This window comes from Hyla sarda, chromosome 11 (assembly GCF_029499605.1).
Source record: "Hyla sarda isolate aHylSar1 chromosome 11, aHylSar1.hap1, whole genome shotgun sequence".
Taxonomy (NCBI): Eukaryota; Metazoa; Chordata; class Amphibia; order Anura; family Hylidae; genus Hyla; species Hyla sarda.
This window is the reverse complement of record NC_079199.1, coordinates 14404699-14423086: the sequence shown is the minus strand read 5'-3', so window position 1 is coordinate 14423086 and position 18388 is coordinate 14404699. Positions and strand designations below refer to the sequence as shown.

The 18388-nt window shown below is 44.9% G+C and overlaps 1 protein-coding gene across 2 annotated transcripts; it reads left to right on the top strand.

The window, feature by feature from the left end:
• Positions 1–5458: 5458 nt before the first annotated feature.
• Positions 5459–15035, top strand: DEGS2 (delta 4-desaturase, sphingolipid 2). Of its 2 annotated transcripts, none has more exons than XM_056546747.1 (3): positions 5459–5639; positions 10158–10900; positions 14789–15035. In XM_056546747.1, the coding sequence occupies exons 1-3, from the start codon at positions 5609–5611 to the stop codon at positions 14930–14932; spliced, it is 918 nt and encodes a 305-aa protein (XP_056402722.1). In that variant the 5' UTR covers positions 5459–5608; the 3' UTR covers positions 14933–15035. The 2 variants fall into 2 exon arrangements, with proteins under 2 accessions (XP_056402722.1, XP_056402721.1); XM_056546746.1 differs by having other exon boundaries at positions 5460–5709.
• The last annotated feature ends 3353 nt before the right edge of the window (positions 15036–18388 follow it).

The window sequence follows — 18388 nt, the reverse complement described above, 5'->3', positions numbered from 1 at the left end:
GCTTTCAGCCCAGTTAAGGGGTTATCCTTGAAAATAAATGTATAACAGAGATTGGGCCCACCACGGATCACTACATGAGGGCCCCAGCAGGATCATGAAGTGAATAACCAGGGACAAACTCATAGGCTGTGTTTGCATTGTACGATTTTTCCTGCTTGTGCTTTCCTGTTACACGCCAGTGATTTTGCAAAAATGGCGCACTTTTATTGCAAACGTTCAACTGGAAGATTAGCAACAATTTTGCTACAAAAATAACAAACATAAACACAGAATTAGCGCACCGTGTGAACACTGCCTTAAATGGGCGCTGTCATTAAACATGATTTTTGATATTTGATTCCTTATGCCAAATAAATAACTTTTGTAATTGGCTTCCATTAAAAAAAAAAAAAAAAAAAATACATTTTATGTTAGTTTTTCTGCTGTATACTTCCGGCCACCAGGGGTCTCCCTTCTTGACCAGAACACATTCTGTCTGGTCAAAATCTCAGATTTTGGTCTCCTGCTTGTAATGGTTGGAGACCAAACTCAGGAAGGGTTTCTCTACACTGAGCTTGATTGACAGCTGCAAAGAGCATCACTGAAAGCTGCACAGACTAAACTGCACAGACTAAAAGATGAACAAAGCCTCACTGAAAAAAGCACAGACTGAAAGCTGCACAGAGCCTCACTGAAAGATACACAGACTGAAAGCTGCATAGAGCCTCACTGAAAGAAGCACAGACTGAAAGAAGCACAGACTGAAAGCTGCACAGAGCCTCACCGAAAGATACACAGACTGAAAGCTGAACAGACTAAAAGCTGCAAAGTGCCTCACTGAAAGATACACAGACTGAAAGCTGCTGCACAGAGCTTGAGGTCTTCTGTTTATGGGTGCGTTCACACTGAGTAATTCAAGAGGAATAATTTCAGTCAGGAAATTGTTGCCCTCTCCATCAAGCAGAATTCAAGCGGAATTTCCATACGGAAATGAAGAATTCCGCTTGAATTCCGCTTGAAAACGATGTCGGGCAGACTCGAGTAAATTCCTCTTGAATTACTCAGTGTGAATGCACCCTATCACAGCACTGCAATGATGTGAGGGCGGAAGTGGTCCCCCAGAAGGCTTCAGTGATGTCATGCCTGCTGGGAAATGCCCACTTTCTCCTGCTGGGAGATTGCACTATGTGAGCAAGAATACAGGTAAGATACACAGCTTTTTAGTGGTAGTTAGGGAACACAGCATGAGTTAGTTTAGAAAAGTTTATTTGGTGACAGGTACTCTTTAGAAACCTGTCCTGCTCTAATCTTGCCAAGCACCCTTTATAGGGTGCATTCAGACCATGTTTTGCTGATACGTTGGGGAAATTTCAAAACCGCCTGCTACCGTATCCCTGAAGGACCTTGCACCGCATCTCATTCATTTAAATGCGCCGACCGGAGTCAGATGGTGACTCTGGTCGGCCCATTTTTGCACCATAGCTGGTTTTGTAGAAAATTGTGGCATACCACGACTAGGGATCGACTGATTATCGGTATGGCCGATATTATCGGCCGATAATCACGATTTTGGGCATTATCGGTATCAGCAATTAGCTTGCCGATAAGCCGATAATGCCCCGCACCGCCCCCACCGCACCGCGATCGACCACCCCCTCCCCCCGCCCGACCTGCCGCACCGCGTCGCACCCCCCACCGTAGTGCTGGGCGGTATACCGGTATGAACCGGATACCGTTATTTTTTTTCTCCCACGGTATGGATTTTTGCCCATACCGCTATACCGCTCGGGCCCCTCCCCCACCCTCTGTGTCAATAAAAAAAATTAAACTTACCCGTAATGGGGGTGGTCCGGGCCATCCATCCTTCCTGTAGTGTCCGGCGGCATTCCGGGTGGAGGGTGCACTGGCCCGGGCTGTCCTTCTTCTCCGGGGTCCTCTTCTCCACTCCGGGCAGGCTCCGGCCTAGTACGCTGCATAGATGCCGCTACGCCGTGACGTCAGGTGCGTCGCTGCGCAGCGGCGTCTATGCAGCGTTACTAGGCCGGAGCCTGCCCGGAGTGGAGAAGAGGACCCCCGGAGAAGAAGGACAGCCCGGACCTGTTCACCCTCCACCTGGAACGCTGCCGGACACTACAGGAAGGATGGATGGCCCGGACCACCCTCCCCGGACGGTCCCTGCAGCAACTGGGAAGGTGAGTCAGCGTTCTGGGATGGACAGGGGTCTGTATAATATACTATACCCACAGTAGGCCCTCCAGCTGTTGCAAAACTACAACTCCCAGTATGCCCGGACGGCTGTCCGGGCATGCTGGGAGTTGTAGTTTTGCAACAGCTGGAGGCACCCCTAGGCGCGGCGCGGCAGGGGGAGCGGTGGCGGTGATAGGTCTCAGGACCCCCGGACAGGCAGGGGGAGAGAAGCGGGTGGCGGCGGCGGCGGCCTATGGCACCGCAAAAGCCACTTCAGTGCATTGATTTAAAGCGCCCGCTTTAAATCAATGATCTGCAGCGGTGTCGCGGGGGGATAAATAGCCGTTATCTTATACCGGAATATCGGTATAAGTTATCAGCTATCGGCCCTAACCTCCACCGATTATCGGTATCGGCCCTAAAAAAACGATATCGGTCGATCCCTAACCACAACCATATCAGCAAAACGTGGTGTGAATGCATGGATATAGACATATTCATCGGCATCCCACTGAAAATAGGATGCCGACATATAGTGTAACGCAAGCAGATGACAATCATTTCAATGGCCGAGTCACCATTCGGGGGCCATATGAGCTTTTTGAGCCGACTCATAAGCATGGTCAGCTGTGTTTATCAAAGTGTCTGTGATCACACGTAGCATTTCATTTTACTGCTATTTTCCAAAATTGCGGTAGAAGCAGCTTAACTTTACAGCAATTTGCATCACAATTGCACTATTTTTACCGCAATTTTGGGAAAAAAAGCGGTAAAAATTGAGGCCGTTGGCTGTCCGGGCATGCTGGGAGTTGTAGTTTTGCAACTTCTGGAGGGCCACAGTTTTGAGACCACTTATCTCCAGGAATCCAATGGGTCAGATTAGTCCCCATTAACACCACAATTTGCTGAAGGTTATCATGATATATGGACATAGAATCAGGTTGAATTCAAAATCGTGTTAAAAATGACGCATCATTTTATTTCGGTAATTCAAGGCAAACACAGCAGACATTTAAAAAAATCGGGTAAAAATTGCCACACGGCGGAATACAGATTGGAAATTTGCTGCATCAGAGTCCCTTTGTTTTCAATGGGATTCTGCTGTACCGTGCGAAATCTACACGTGGAAACATCTGTCACAGAAAGTCCGATTCCATTGATCTCAAGTCTCACTACAGAACCTGCTTGGAAATGCATTTATTTCATTTCAGAGCAGTCCTAGTGATGGAATGTTCTGCCAGCGCTCGCTGGTCTTCGTAATGTCCGGCAGAAATTTTCTACATGAACGTTCTGCCAAGTGAACATACCCTAATTTTGCATAGAATTCTGCATTTGTTTTCTGCACGGAATTCCGCCTAAATTTATTGCCCATTACCTTTATTGGTATTCCGCATTGTCATTCACACAGCAAAATTTCCGCATGCAGAATTCTGCTGTTGAAATTCTGTTTTCCATGGTCTGAAAAGATATATGTCTGGTCTTATATTTTTTCAGACTTCGGCGGGAGAACCATATCGAAGTCAATGGGGCGGACTTTCTGCTGAATTCGTGCAGAACTATCACTGTTTAATTAAATAAAATCTATCTTTTTACTGAGATGCGGAATCCGTGTCAAATTTCCACACGCATTCTTCACCGATTCCGCATGAGTTTAAAAACTGCAGAATTCTGCACCAAACCAATGCGGATGCAGAATTCTTGCAGATAGGCAGATTTTTCACCAAGTGAACCCAGCCTAAGGGCTCCTTCACACGAGAGGATTTTGTTTGTGGGTTTCCCGCTGTGTATTTGAAAGTGGGCGGGCTCTCCATGGCTGTCCGCAGCAGATTTTCCGCAGCGGAGCTTACGCTGTGGAAAATCCGCTGCAAGCCCCATTGAAGTCAATAGGGTCTGCGGCGGATTTTCTGCAGTAGAAAATCTGCTGTGAACAGCCGAGAAGAGCCCGCCCCTTTCAAATACACAGCGGGAAACCTGTAAAAAAATTTGCCGGTGTGAACATACCCTAAGGGCTCATTCACACGAATGGATTTATTTCGGGTTTCCCCCAGCGCATTTGAAAGGGGGCGGGCTCTCCGCGGCTGTCCGCAGCAGATTTTCTACTGCGGAAAATCCGCCGCAGACCCTATTGACTTCAATGGTGCTTGCGGCAGATTTTCTGCAGTGGAAATTCCGCAGCCGAAAATCAGCTGCGGACAGCCATGGAGAGCCCACCCCCTTTCAAATAGACAGCGAGAAACCCGCAAATAAATCCGCTCGTGGGAACGAGCCTTAGGCTAGGTTTCCACTTGTTTTTTTTTTCTGGCAGTTTTGGGATATCTGCCACTGCAGTTTTTGAGCCAAAGCCAGAAGTGTATTTAAAAGTAATAGGACATATAAAGGAAGGACTTAGACTTCTCCTCCCTTATGGATCCACTTCTGACTTTGGCTCAAAAACTGCAGTGGCAGATCTCCAAAAACTGCCAGAAAAAAAACAAGTGGAAACCTAGCCTAAGGGCTATAATCACAAGACAGAATTTCCGCATGCGGATTCTGCATCAATTAAAGCCCAATAGACTTCAGAGGGATTCCACATGGAACTGTCTGATTTTGGGAGACCCAATTAACACAAAGCTGCCAATTTGGACTGCCTGACCCATCGCCCAGCATAGTGCCCATAGTTTACAGTTACATTTCCTCCAAACTGCAGGCACTGATTGAAGCTGCTAGTTTGTGTAATCAGCAAAGGGGCCGATTCTCGGCACTGATGATATCCAATGCTTTGAATTGCTTACAGCCAATTTATTCCTTGCCACATAGTGGCAACTGAAATTTTTTGCCTGGTCCAAAGGCTGTCTGGGCATGCTGGGAGTTGTAGTTTTGCAACAGCTGGAGGCACCCTGGATGGGAAACAATGTGATAACTGGTCCAAAGGCTGTCTGTGCATGCAGGGATGTGTAGTTTTGCAACAGCTGGAGGCACCCTGGTTAGGAAACACTGCTCTAAACAAATACTGGGTGCAGCAAGGAGATCGCGGGGGTCCCCAGCGGTGGGACCCCCGCGATCAGACATCTCATCCCCTATCCTTTGGATAAGGGATAAAATGTCTAGGGGCTGAGTACCCCTTTAAATAATTTCAGTTAAAAACCTGAAGGTGTTAATGCGCCCTTTGGGGGAGTTTTATCAAAACCTGTGCAGAGGAAGAGTGGCGCAGTTGCCCATGGCAACCAATCAGATTGCTTCTTTCATTTTGCAGAGGCCTTGTTAGAAATGAAAGAAGCGATCTGATTGGTTGCTATGGGGTTTTGATAAATCTCCCCCAAATTTGTGTTGCTCTGTGTAGATGGAGATCACACCCCAGCAGTCTTCAGTCACCTCCCATCCTGTGCAGCCCGGCCCCTCAGGACAGGGAGGTTATATAAGTCGCAGCTGATCCCTCGTTCCCCTCAGTCCTGATCTCCTGGAGATGCAAGAAATGAGCCACAATGGGCAACAAGGTGACTCGAGGAGACTTTGAATGGGTTTATACGGATCAGCCGCACAGTCAGCGCAGGAAGGAAATCCTAGGTACATCTCCTGCTGGAGCTTTTCTTGTCATTCGAGAATGTATGAGAAGCTCCTGTCAGGCTGCACGCGCACCACGTTTCTGCTGTACAGTTCCCATATACGGTTTCAAGTTAAAAACCGTACGGAACCGTATAGAAATCCGTATACATTGACTTAACATTGTAAACTGTATGTCAAACGCATCATCAGTTTTAGTCCGTTTTGAATCTCATACGGTTTTGGCCAGTTTTTTTCCCCGTACCCAAAACCGTAGTTTACCACGTTTCTTGGTCCGGGTGGAAAACTATATTAAACTGTAAGTTTTTTTTTTTTAACATGGAACTCAATGGGAACCGTACAGAACTGTGTGTGCGTACAGTTCCATCCGATTTGCACCATACGGTTTTTGACTTTGCACAGTTTTTTTTTCTTGGAATTTCAATCAAACAAGTGAAACTTTATTCAAAATGGAGTGAAAAGTTAAACTTATACGTTTTTTTTTTTCTTAAAAAACGGATGCAACCGGACATTTTTCAAACCGTTTATGGGTTAAAATTTGTACACACTTTTTGATACAGTTTAGTCAGGTTTTGAGGAATCAGTTTTTCATCAAAAACCTGATACGGGAACCGTTTAGCAAAAACATGGTGTGAACGCAGCCTAAGAGGGGGACGCCTTCCAATGTATCCAGCAGCTTTTTAGGAATTGCTATTTTAGTAACTTCTTAATAGATACTGGAAACCTTTATGCTTTGTCTCCCTTTTGTAGAATGTATTTATTGTGGGGATTCATGCACATGGTTGTATTCAGGGGGGAATTTAGCTGCAGCTAAAATGTGTAGGGGGGGGGGGGGGGGGGGATAGATGTGTGTTTTGTGGTGTTTGTTTTGTTTTTGTTTTTAAATTGACTGGTGCCAGAAAGTTACAGATTTGTAAATTAATTCTAGATAAAAAATCTTAATCCTTCCGGTACTTATCAGCTGCTGTAGGCTTTAGAGGAAGTTGTATAGTTCTTTTCTGTCTGACCACAGTGCTCTCTGCTGCCACCTCTGTCCATGTCAGAAACTGTTCAGAGAAGGCGCAAATCCCCATAGCAAACCTCTCCTGCTCTGGACAGTTCCTGACACGGACAGAGGTGTCAGCAGAGAGCACTGTGGTCAGACTGAAAAGAACTACACAACTTCCTCTGCAGCATACAGCTGATAAGTACTGGAAGAATTACGGATTTCTTAATAGAAATAATTTACAAATCTGTTTAACTTTCTGGCACTAGTTAATTTTTCCACCGGAGTATCCTTTTAAGTATGGAATTCTGCACGCAGCAATACCAATAGTTGGTTTTTTTTTCTGAAAAATGGGAAAAGTGTCATACTGGAGAACCAATTGGGCCACTAGACACCAGGGGCCTCTGGCTGCTGGGAGATGTAGTTTTGCAACAGCTGGAGACACGTTGTTTGGGAAACATGGACCTGAAGCCTGACACCACCTTATTTGTGTCATTTTATACAGTGTTTTCCAGCAAGAGTGCCTCCAGCTGTTAAAAACTACAACTCTTAGCATGCCTGTTTATTTCATTATTTTTTATTTCATATTCATTATTTTTAAAATGAATATTAGAAGAATTTTTTTCAAAAAAACTGATCATTTCTGCCTTTCGAGGTATTATATCCGCTCATCCTCAAATCGTGCAGTCACCTTGTTGTTTATTGCAGTGACTACACAATTTTGGGTCGGTCGTGGAAAAAGAATCTGTCCGAAAACACCCAGTATGAGCCTCCAAAATGTGTTGTGCCTTTAAAGGAGAACTCCAGCGAACATTGAGTTATCTCCTATCCACAGTATCAGAGGGGGGGGGGGGGGGGTCTGAATACTAAGGCCCCCGTGATCTCCACGACAGGTGCTCTGTGAGGAGCACATGTTCTCTTCGGCTCCATTCATTTATATGGGAGCGCTGATGGTGCCCGGGAGCTGTACTCGGGTCTCCCATAGAAATGAAGAGTGCGTGCGGTTTGTTGCACGTGCTCCTCACGGAGCGGCGGGTCCCCTCCTAATGATTGAGGGGGGGCCCCAGTGGTCAGACCCCTCTGCGATCAGCTACTTATCCCCTATCCTGTGGATAGGTGATAAATAAATTTTCACCAGAAACCTGCTCCCCCAAAATCTGCTGCACAGTGGGAAATGTGCTGCATATTCTCCTATGAGCAGACACACAGGGCTGCCTGGAGCTCAGTGAGGTTTGCAGGTGGACCCGCATGTCAGTCACATTGGCCCCATCTCTAAACCTCACTGCGCACACTGAGTATTATCCCTGTACTGTGACATCACTGTGTGTATTATCCCTGTACTGTGACACCACTGTGTGCATTATCCCTGTACTGTGACACCACTGTGTGCATTATCCCTGTACTGTGACACCACTGTGTGCATTATCCCTGTACTGTGACACCACTGTGTGCATTATCCCTGTACTGTGACATCACTGTGTGTATTATCCCTGTACTGTGACATCACTGTGTGTATTATCCCTGTACTGTGACACCACTGTGTGCATTATCCCTGTACTGTGACACCACTGTGTGAATTATCCCTGTACTGTGACACCACTGTGTGAATTATCCCTGTACTGTGACACCACTGTGTGAATTATCCCTGTACTGTGACACCACTGTGTGAATTATCCATGTACTGTGACACCACTGTGTGTATTATCCCTGTACTGTGACACCACTGTGTGTATTATCCCTGTACTGTGACATCACTGTGTGTATTATCCCTGTACTGTGACACCACTGTGTGTATTAGCCCTGTACTGTGACACCACTGTGTATTAGCCCTGTACTGTGACACCACTGTGTGTATTAGCCCTGTACTGTGACACCACTGTGTGTATTAGCCCTGTACTGTGACACCACTGTGTGTATTAGCCCTGTACTGTGACACCACTGTGTGTATTAGCCCTGTACTGTGACACCACTGTGTGTATTAGCCCTGTACTGTGACACCACTGTGTGTATTAGCCCTGTACTGTGACACCACTGTGTGTATTAGCCCTGTACTGTGACACCACTGTGTGTATTAGCCCTGTACTGTGACACCACTGTGTGTATTAGCCCTGTACTGTGACACCACTGTGTGTAGTATCCCTGTACTGTGACACCACTGTGTGTAGTATCCCTGTACTGTGACACCACTGTGTGTAGTATCCCTGTACTGTGACACCACTGTGTGTAGTATCCCTGTACTGTGACACCACTGTGTGTAGTATCCCTGTACTGTGACACCACTGTGTGTAGTATCCCTGTACTGTGACACCACTGTGTGTAGTATCCCTGTACTGTGACACCACTGTGTGTAGTATCCCTGTACTGTGACACCACTGTGTGTAGTATCCCTGTACTGTGACACCACTGTGTGTAGTATCCCTGTACTGTGACACCACTGTGTGTAGTATCCCTGTACTGTGACACCACTGTGTGTAGTATCCCTGTACTGTGACACCACTGTGTGTAGTATCCCTGTACTGTGACACCACTGTGTGTAGTATCCCTGTACTGTGACACCACTGTGTGTAGTAGCCCTGTACTGTGACACCACTGTGTGTATTAGCCCTGTACTGTGACACCACTGTGTGTATTAGCCCTGTACTGTGACACCACTGTGTGTATTAGCCCTGTACTGTGACACCACTGTGTGTATTAGCCCTGTACTGTGACACCACTGTGTGTATTAGCCCTGTACTGTGACACCACTGTGTGTAGTAGCCCTGTACTGTGACACCACTGTGTGTAGTAGCCCTGTACTGTGACACCACTGTGTGTAGTAGCCCTGTACTGTGACACCACTGTGTGTAGTAGCCCTGTACTGTGACACCACTGTGTGTAGTAGCCCTGTACTGTGACACCACTGTGTGTAGTAGCCCTGTACTGTGACACCACTGTGTGTAGTAGCCCTGTACTGTGACACCACTGTGTGTAGTAGCCCTGTACTGTGACACCACTGTGTGTGTTCTCTCAGGATGTGCTGTCCTGTGTGTGTACATGTGGAGCTGCACTATTTCTGGCCAATTCATTGTATAACTTGAATATGGTATTTTTCAGCAGATTTCTGCTCTGAAGGCTCCACTTGTTGTTTGCAGTTCTCTCCGAGCTGGTGGGTGGAGATCCCCCTCCCTCCTCCATAGATTTGTTTTGCTTGTCTTGCAGAGACAGGAGAGGGCTGAGATGATTTTCAGAGAAGATGATTTGAGCAGCAGGAAAGGGAAGAAGCTTGATAACACAAGAAAGAAGCATTTTTGTCTAAGATATATTACAAATTTTCGTATTTTCACTTGCACTATTGATCTGCTCAAAGCTTGTTCACACACTGTCTGGGCATGCTGGGAGTTGTAGTTTTGAAACAGCTGTAGGCACCCTGTTTGGGAAACATTAGGATAACTTTAACAAAGTTTTGATAATTTTTTTTTTCTCACAGCCAAATATCCCGAAATAAAGTCTCTTATGGGACCGGACCCCCACCTAAAATGGGTCGTCCTGGCGATGGTTGCTGCTCAGTTCATGGTCTGTCATCTAGTCAGAGACTTGGCCTGGAAATGGGTTTTATTTTGGGCGTACGCACTTGGTGGCTGCGTGAACCACTCGTTGACCTTGGCCATCCACGACATCTCACACAACGTGGCCTTCGGCAACCGGCAGGCGAAGTGGAACCGATGGTTCGCCGTGATCGCCAACTTGCCTATCGGCATGCCCTACTCTGCGTCCTTTAAGAAGTATCACATTGATCACCACCGCTATCTGGGAGGAGACCACCTGGACGTGGACATACCCACAGACTTCGAAGGGTGGTTCTTCTGCACCCCCTGCCGTAAACTGATGTGGTTGATCCTACAGCCGCTCTTCTACGTGTTACGGCCGCTGTATGTAAATCCGAAGCCCATCAGCAGGATGGAGATCTGTAACGCCCTCGTCCAGTTTTTTGTGGACTTCTTACTGTATAGGACGTGTGGCCTGAAGCCTGTGGTCTACCTGCTGGCCGGCTCGGTTTTCTGCTTGGGTTTTCACCCCATCTCTGGACATTTTATTGCAGAACATTACATGTTTCTGAAAGGACACGAGACTTATTCCTACTACGGATCTCTCAATTTAATAACTTTTAATGTTGGCTACCACATGGAGCATCACGACTTTCCCAGCATTCCTGGAAGCAGATTGCCCATGGTAAGTCCTCCAGACTCTTGGTAATGTATGTTCTATAACATTGGCCAGGGCCGGCTCTGCCTATAGGCAAAATAGGCAGCTGCCTAGAGTGCCCTCTTGAGGGGAGACTCGGCTCTGCCTGCTGCCAGAAAGTTAGCCAGCCAGCAGCGCTCCACCAGCAGCACTCCACCATTGCTGGAGATTACATAAAAAGCAGGTTTCACAGTGTGTCACCCCAGAAGTAAGGAGATTATATGAGGAGGAGGTTTGTTACAGTGTGTCACCCCAGTAATAAAGGCCAAACCAATGGGTGTGGTCAAGGGGGGTGGCAAAATTATGCTTTCGTCTAGTGACAAAAATCCTTGCACTAGCCCTGTCATTGGCAGGGGTGTAGCTATAGAGGGTGCAGAGGTAGCAACCTCACCAGATCCCTGGACCCCAAAGCACATCTGGTCAGCTATGTATTGTACACCAAAGAAGGATCAATAACCCATTCAATGATGATGAGATTATTTTATGTATGTAGATTTTAATAAGACTACTAATAAAAAGTAGAGAACTGGCAAAAATAGCATGTACACCAAATGTATCTGTGCAGACTCCTGCCCTGTCAATCATCCTGATGTAAGAGCCAGGAGCATGTTATAGAAAAAACACTGTCCTGCTTTTTCTTAGTGTACAGATCCCTGCTTTTCTGCCCTCACTTCCTGTATTTGGACTCCTCAGAGACACACAGACAATAGCTGCAGGGACAAAAATATACACACTTTTTAACCAATGTATATTACAAATATTCATATAATGGTATTATCTACACTATATATAAATTTTTTTTGTTGATGACAGGGACACTTTAAGTATAATCCCCAAACAGGATAAAGCAACCAATGACCCTGTGCTACTTATACCAGATCGGGTATCAAAAATTAGGTATATGGTTCCTCAGAACCTCACACCGCACTCACTCATAGCGCAACAATTGCTGGAACCCGCAGTGGCCCCAAACGCACATTTTCAGGTCTTCTTCAGGGAGAGGAAAACGTACAAAAGCACGTTTTCCCTCTCTTGAAGACCCGAAAATGTGCGTTCCGGGCCACTGCGGGTTCCAGCAATTGTTGCGCTATGAGTGAGTGCGGTGTGAGGTTCTGAGGAACCATATACCTAATTTTTGATACCCGATCTGGTATAAGTAGCACAGGGTCATTGGTTACTATATCCTGATTGGGGAATTATACTTAATGTAGCACCTGCCATGTGCAAGTCGTAGCGTGCTGGAGCCGGGAGCTCATGTCACGCCCCGCCCCCTAAATGCAAGTCTATGGGAGGGGGCATGCCAGCTGCCACGCCCCCTCCCATAGACTTGCATTGAGGGGGCGGGGCTGTGACATCATAAGCACCCAGCTCCATTGTTCGGAACAGTTGGTTCCAAACGCTGAGCAGCGGAGTACCCCTTTTTAAGGGTACGTTTACACGGGCAGATCCACAGTATATTTTAAGCTGCGGCACTGCTGCTAAAGGACAGCTACAGGGTGCCTTTAGATGTGCCTGCTCGGAGCGGCAATACGCCGCCTACGAGCAGACACACTGCCATGTGCGAGTCGCAGCGGACATGCGCAGTGTACTCTCACATCGCAGCCGCTCTCGGCCTAGCTCATGGAGCAGCCACACTGTGTTTACTCACTCATCGCTTCAGTGTGTCTGCTCGTAGCTGCATATTTCTGCTCCGAACAGGCACATCTAAAGGCAGCATGTAGCGGTCCTTCAGCGGTAGATCCGCAGCATAAAATACGCTGTGGATCTGCTGTGTGAACATACTCTTAATTGGAAAAAGGGGTGTGTGTTTTTGGGGCTTTTTTATATATATATATATATATATATATATATATATATATATATATATATATATACTTTTTATTTTATTTAAACTTTTTTGAAAAGGGTGATGCAAACTTTTTATTGGGAAGGGGTTAATTCACTTTATTTTTTACATTTTTTTTGTCACTTTTTTAGTCCCTTTAGTGGACTTACTAGCAATCTATAGATTGCATACACTGATCAATGCTCTGCCATATCATAGCAGTGATCAGTGTTATCGGTGCTCCTTTACTACTGACTGCCATGGCAGGCAGCAGTAAAGGAGCAACGATCGGACGCATCGAACAGGGTAAGGGACCTGTGGCCGTCCTCACTGCAGATCCGGACACCGCAATGATACCGTTCAGCACCCCTGAGCTAACCGGCAGTACAGCTCAGGACTTATAGATGCCGCAATCAACTTTGATCGTGGCGTCTAAAGGGTTAATGCGGGTCCCAGCTATGATGTGCACTCAGCTGCATAGCTCGTTAGCGGAGAGTGCAGGCGACTTACCGCCCCTCTGTGATACCTGCCGGCGGGTCTACCGCCACAGGTATCGGATTATGGTATCGGGGACATTTACACGAGTGAAAGTACTTATGCAAATGTCCAGTATCTGTCCCGATACAGATACCAGTATCGGTATCAGGCCAGCCCTACTTAATACCCTCTTGCATGCTCTGCCGAACTGGGCATGCATGGGGTATGCCAGTATAAAAAAAAAAAATTTGTATTTTAAATAAAATATCACACAAAGATATAAAACGTACTAATATTGTGTGATCACCTATTGTACTGGCTTCATCATGCTTTTGCATGATTCACCCCTGACAGGAAGTTGTGTAGTCATCTCATTTTTAGTGTGTAGTTGTCTCAGCACAATATCCACCCTGGAGAAATTCCAGGAAGGGATATTTCATATACAGACCGGCACTAGGACCGCTCGGACATGGGCGTCTCCATTGATAGGAACTAATTTCTGTCCATAATTATAAATTCTGTGCATACGGTGCAGCACAATCCCATTGGAAACAGAGCGGTCCCACTTGTGTTGCGGCGCCGGAATAACACGGCTTGCAAATTCCACAGTGTCAATGGGCCCTTGCTGTAGATTTTGACTTCCTTAGGCTGGGTTCACACCACGTTTTTTAAATACGGTAACCGTATACGGTTTTCGGCAAAAAAATGTATACGACTGTATTCAAAACCGTATGCATAGAGAATGCATTGTAAACCGTATACCAAATGTTGTGTACGGTTGCATCCGTTTTGCCTCGGATACGGTTTTGTCGATTTTTCAACCGTAGACAAAAACGCTGTCGACCACGTTTTTGCCTCCGGTTGGAAAATCGTATGCGAACCGTATGCGGTTCTTTTAACGTTGTTGTCTATGAGAACCGTACACAGAATTTCAGAATACGGTTGCACGCGGTTTTTCTAATCCGTTTTTGGAGTTGACACATGCGCAGATTGGAATTTCAATAGAACAATAGTAACTTTATTAAATTGCTGGAAAACTAATTCCAACAAAATAGCAAAACCGTTGGCAAAAACTGATGCAAACGGATAGAACCGTACGGGGAAAAACCGTATACGTTTTAATTTGGAGTCATACGGTTGTATACGGTTTTTGCCATAGGTTTTTTAGCGGAAAACCGTATACGATAACCGTATTTGAAAAACGTGGTGTGAACCCAGCCTTGCTCAAACTGAAACAAATCTATCAACGCCAAAATTTGACACAAATTTGCACATTTTGCTGTAGATCTTGGATCTAGTTTTTACAAAATCGGCGCCAAAATGCATAGTGGAAAATCCACATTATTTGCCATTTCTGTGACCTCCGGCCATACCCTTAGATCAGTGGTCTCTAAATTGTTGACCTCCAGCTGTTGCAAAACTACAACTCCCAGCATGCCCGGACAGCCGTTGGCTGTCCGGGCATGCTGGGAGTTGTAGTTTTGCAACAGCTGGAGGCCCACAGTTTGAAAACCACTGCCTTAAGGGTTCTTTGGCGTTGCATGGGCTGATCTTTTCCCGCTTGTGTCCCGCAGGTACGGCAGATTGCTTCCGAGTATTATGACGGTCTTCCCCAGCACCAGTCCTGGGTGCGGGTTCTATGGGATTTCATTTTTAATGAAGAAATTGGACCCTATTCCAGGATCAAAAGGAAATGCAAGCTTGCCAATGCAGGATAATGATGTACATGCACGGACAGAACATTTTTATGTGAAGCCTTACAGGCCGACAACTGACTCTGTGCAGATGCCGTACAGGATAATAAATGGTGTTTTCTACTGATCAGATGTCTCTGTAGATCTGAACCTCGGCCAATGATGCATTGGTAACAGATCCCATAAACACAACAATTCCTAAATTTCTCCTAAGGCTGCCCAGACATCATGAGTAGAGATCAGCGAACTTACAGTAAATTCGATTCGTCACGAACTTCTCGGCTCGGCAGTTGATGACTTATCCTGCATAAATTAGTTCAGCTTTCCGGTGCTCCGGTGGGCTGGAAAAGGTGGATACAGTCCTAGGAGACTCTTTCCTAGGACTGTATCCACCTTTTCCAGCCCACCGGAGCACCTGAAGGCTGAACTAATTTACGCAGGATAAGTCATCAACTGCCGAGCCGAGAAGTTCGTGACAAATCGAATTTACTGTAAGTTCGCTCATCTCTAATCATGAGGAACGGGGACCTGAAGTAATCAATGTATTGCATGGTTGGCATTACATCTGACAGTGTTCCCAAACTTTTTGTCATGCCCTAACAGCCTTTAAAGGGGTATTCCAGTGAAAAAAAAAAAAAAAAAAATATATATATATATATATATATATAATTTTTTTTTTTTTTCATATCAACTGGCTCCCGAAAATTAAATACATCTGTAAATGACTTCTATACAATAATTTTTAACCCTTCCAGTACTTAGCTGCTGTATGCTCCAGAGGAAGTTGTGTAGTTCTTTCCAATCTGACAACAGTGCTCTCTGCTGACACCTCTGTCCATGTCAGGAACTGTCCAGAGCAGGAGAGGTTTGCTATGGGGATTTGTTCCTGCTCTGGACAGTTCCTGACATGGATAGTGGTGGCAGCAGAGAGCACTGTGGTCAGACTGGAAAGAACTACACAACTTCCTCTGGAGCATACAGCAGCTAAGTACTGGAAGGATTAAGATTTGTTAATGAAGTTATTTACAAATCTGTTTTAACTTTCTGGAGCCAGTTGAAAGAAAGAAAAAAAAATTCTACAGAGTACCCCTTTAAATAAATGTTAAAAAAAAAAAAAAAAAAAATTACATTTAAAGAAAAAAAAATATATATATATATTAAATGAATAAAAAGTAATAAAAAATATGAATAAAAATATGAATTAAAAATAGATTATATATATATATATATATATATAATATATTTTTTTATTCATTTATATATATTTTTAGTGTATATGTATGTGTGTGTATGTATATGTATATATGTATATGTGTGTATATATATATATATATATATATATATATATATATATATATATATATATATATATATATATATATAATATTATATATTATATAGTAAATTTGAGTAGCCGTATTAGTCCAGTGATGCAAATCATAAAATGTTGCAGTATCTTGTAATACCTTTTTTTATTGGACTAACAGAATTTTGTAGCTTTCGGGATTCCTCCCTTTATCAAGTCCAAAGCAAATCTAAGCTCACAAGCAGAAGACACAGGTTACATCTCGCAGATATACAGGGGTTAAGACAATAGATGTGGAGATCACAGATATGCAGGGGTTAAGATGTAACCGGTGTCTTCTGCTTGTGAGCTTAGATTTGCTTTGGACTTGATAAAGGGAGGAATCCCGAAAGCTACAAAATTCTGTTAGTCCGATATTACAAGATACTGCAACATTTTAGGATTTAGAAATATATATATATATAATATATATATATATATTTTTTTTTAATAGATATATAAAATATTATATATAAATTATATACTAAAAATATATATATATATATCAATAAAAATATATAATATTGGTTTCTACCATTAGGAGGAAACAAACAAGGATACAATGTATTTCTTGTATCACTGATAGGGAGGGCTGCACGCAGTGTTCTGCAGGGGTTCCCAACATGCAGCGTTCCAGTTTTTGCCAAAGTATAATTCCCATCATGCTCGGACAGCCTTGAGAGATCAGAGCATGATGAAAGTTGTAGTTCCTAATCAGCTGTAAAATTGTTAGGTTTTTCAGGTATGCTGGGTGTTGTAGTTTTGCAAGAGCTGGAGGCACGCTGGTTGGGAAACATTGATCTAGAGCAGGGTTTCCCAACCAGGGTGCCTCCAGATGCTGCAGAACTACAACTCCCAGCATGCCCGGACAGCCTTTAACACTGGGAAAAAAAGATATGTAAAGTTGTGATGTCTGAGGAACCAAGGAAGGTTACTCATAGGTGGCAATGGTTTGGCTCATTTTTTTAAAGCCTTAGAAGATGACAATGAATTTAATAGCCGAGTTAGAATATCTCCCAAAATGGAAATGACTTATTTGTAGACAGCTGTTATAAGATTGCTGCAATTTGTCAGTACTGAGCAGGGGGCTGGCTGTAAATGATGTGGATTTAACACAGTGGAATTCCACAGTAGATAATCTGCAATATTTCCACTATAAACTGCCCTACTCCAATCTTGTGGGTGGTGGGGGTTTGGTTGAAGTGAATCACAAAATCTGCACCAAAATGCAGGCTGTAAAATCCACATGATAACCTATGCACAGGATAGGGGATAAGTAGCAGATCATGGGGAGTCCAAGCGGTCGGACCCCCTACGATAAGCTACTTATCCCCTATCCTGTGAATAAGTACATTTTTGCAGGAGATTTCCTTTAGGGTACGTTCCCACCTGGTGTATTTTGCTGTGTATTTTCCTACACATTGACTTCAATGGGAAATAAAATATGCAGCAGCAAAATACACCAGGTGGGAACGTACCCTAAAGGAAACTTGATTAGAGACAATCAAACTATGATTACTTTGAAATGTCTAAGGGTAGGGTCATGCTGGGCTCACCCGCAGCATATTTCATGCGCCAATGGCAGTCACAAGAGGGACTGTAGACCAATCTCCCGGCTGCAGCTCCCTCATGTGACTGCTGTTGGTGCATCCACAGCGTGAAATATGCTGCGGATGCGCCCAGCGTGACCCTTCGCTTAAGAGGGAGAGACTCGTCCCTCAAGCAGACCAGGTGGGGAGCAGGGTAACTAGTCTTTTGGGATCACAATGCCTGCACCAGTTTTCTACTGTGTGGTGTGGGCAGCATAAAACTTACAACAGGTTCACCAGCATATGGTCTAACAAGGAGTCTGAGGATCTCCTCTCGGCACCTAATGGCAGTCAGGCTACCTCTGGCAAGCACATGGAGGGTTGTGCAGCCCCCCAAATAAATGCCACCCCCACAACATTACTGACCCACCACCAAACTGGTCATGCTGGAGGATGTTGCAGGTAGCAGAATGTTCTCCACAGCATCTCCAGCCTGTGTCACGTGCTCAGTGTGAACCTGCTTTCATCTGTGAAGAGCACAGGGGCACCAGTGTCGAATTTGCCAATCTTGGTGTTCTCTGGCAAATGCCAAACGTCCTGCATGGT

Coding starts and splice junctions, on each gene's coding strand:
- DEGS2 (XM_056546746.1), top strand. CDS start 5,628: ATGGGCAACAAGGTGACTCGAGGAGACTTTGAATGGGTTTATACGGAT. Junction 5,710..10,157: donor GCGCAGGAAGGAAATCCTAG/GTACATCTCCTG, acceptor TTTTTCTCACAG/CCAAATATCCCGAAATAAAG. Junction 10,901..14,788: donor CTGGAAGCAGATTGCCCATG/GTAAGTCCTCCA, acceptor TGTGTCCCGCAG/GTACGGCAGATTGCTTCCGA.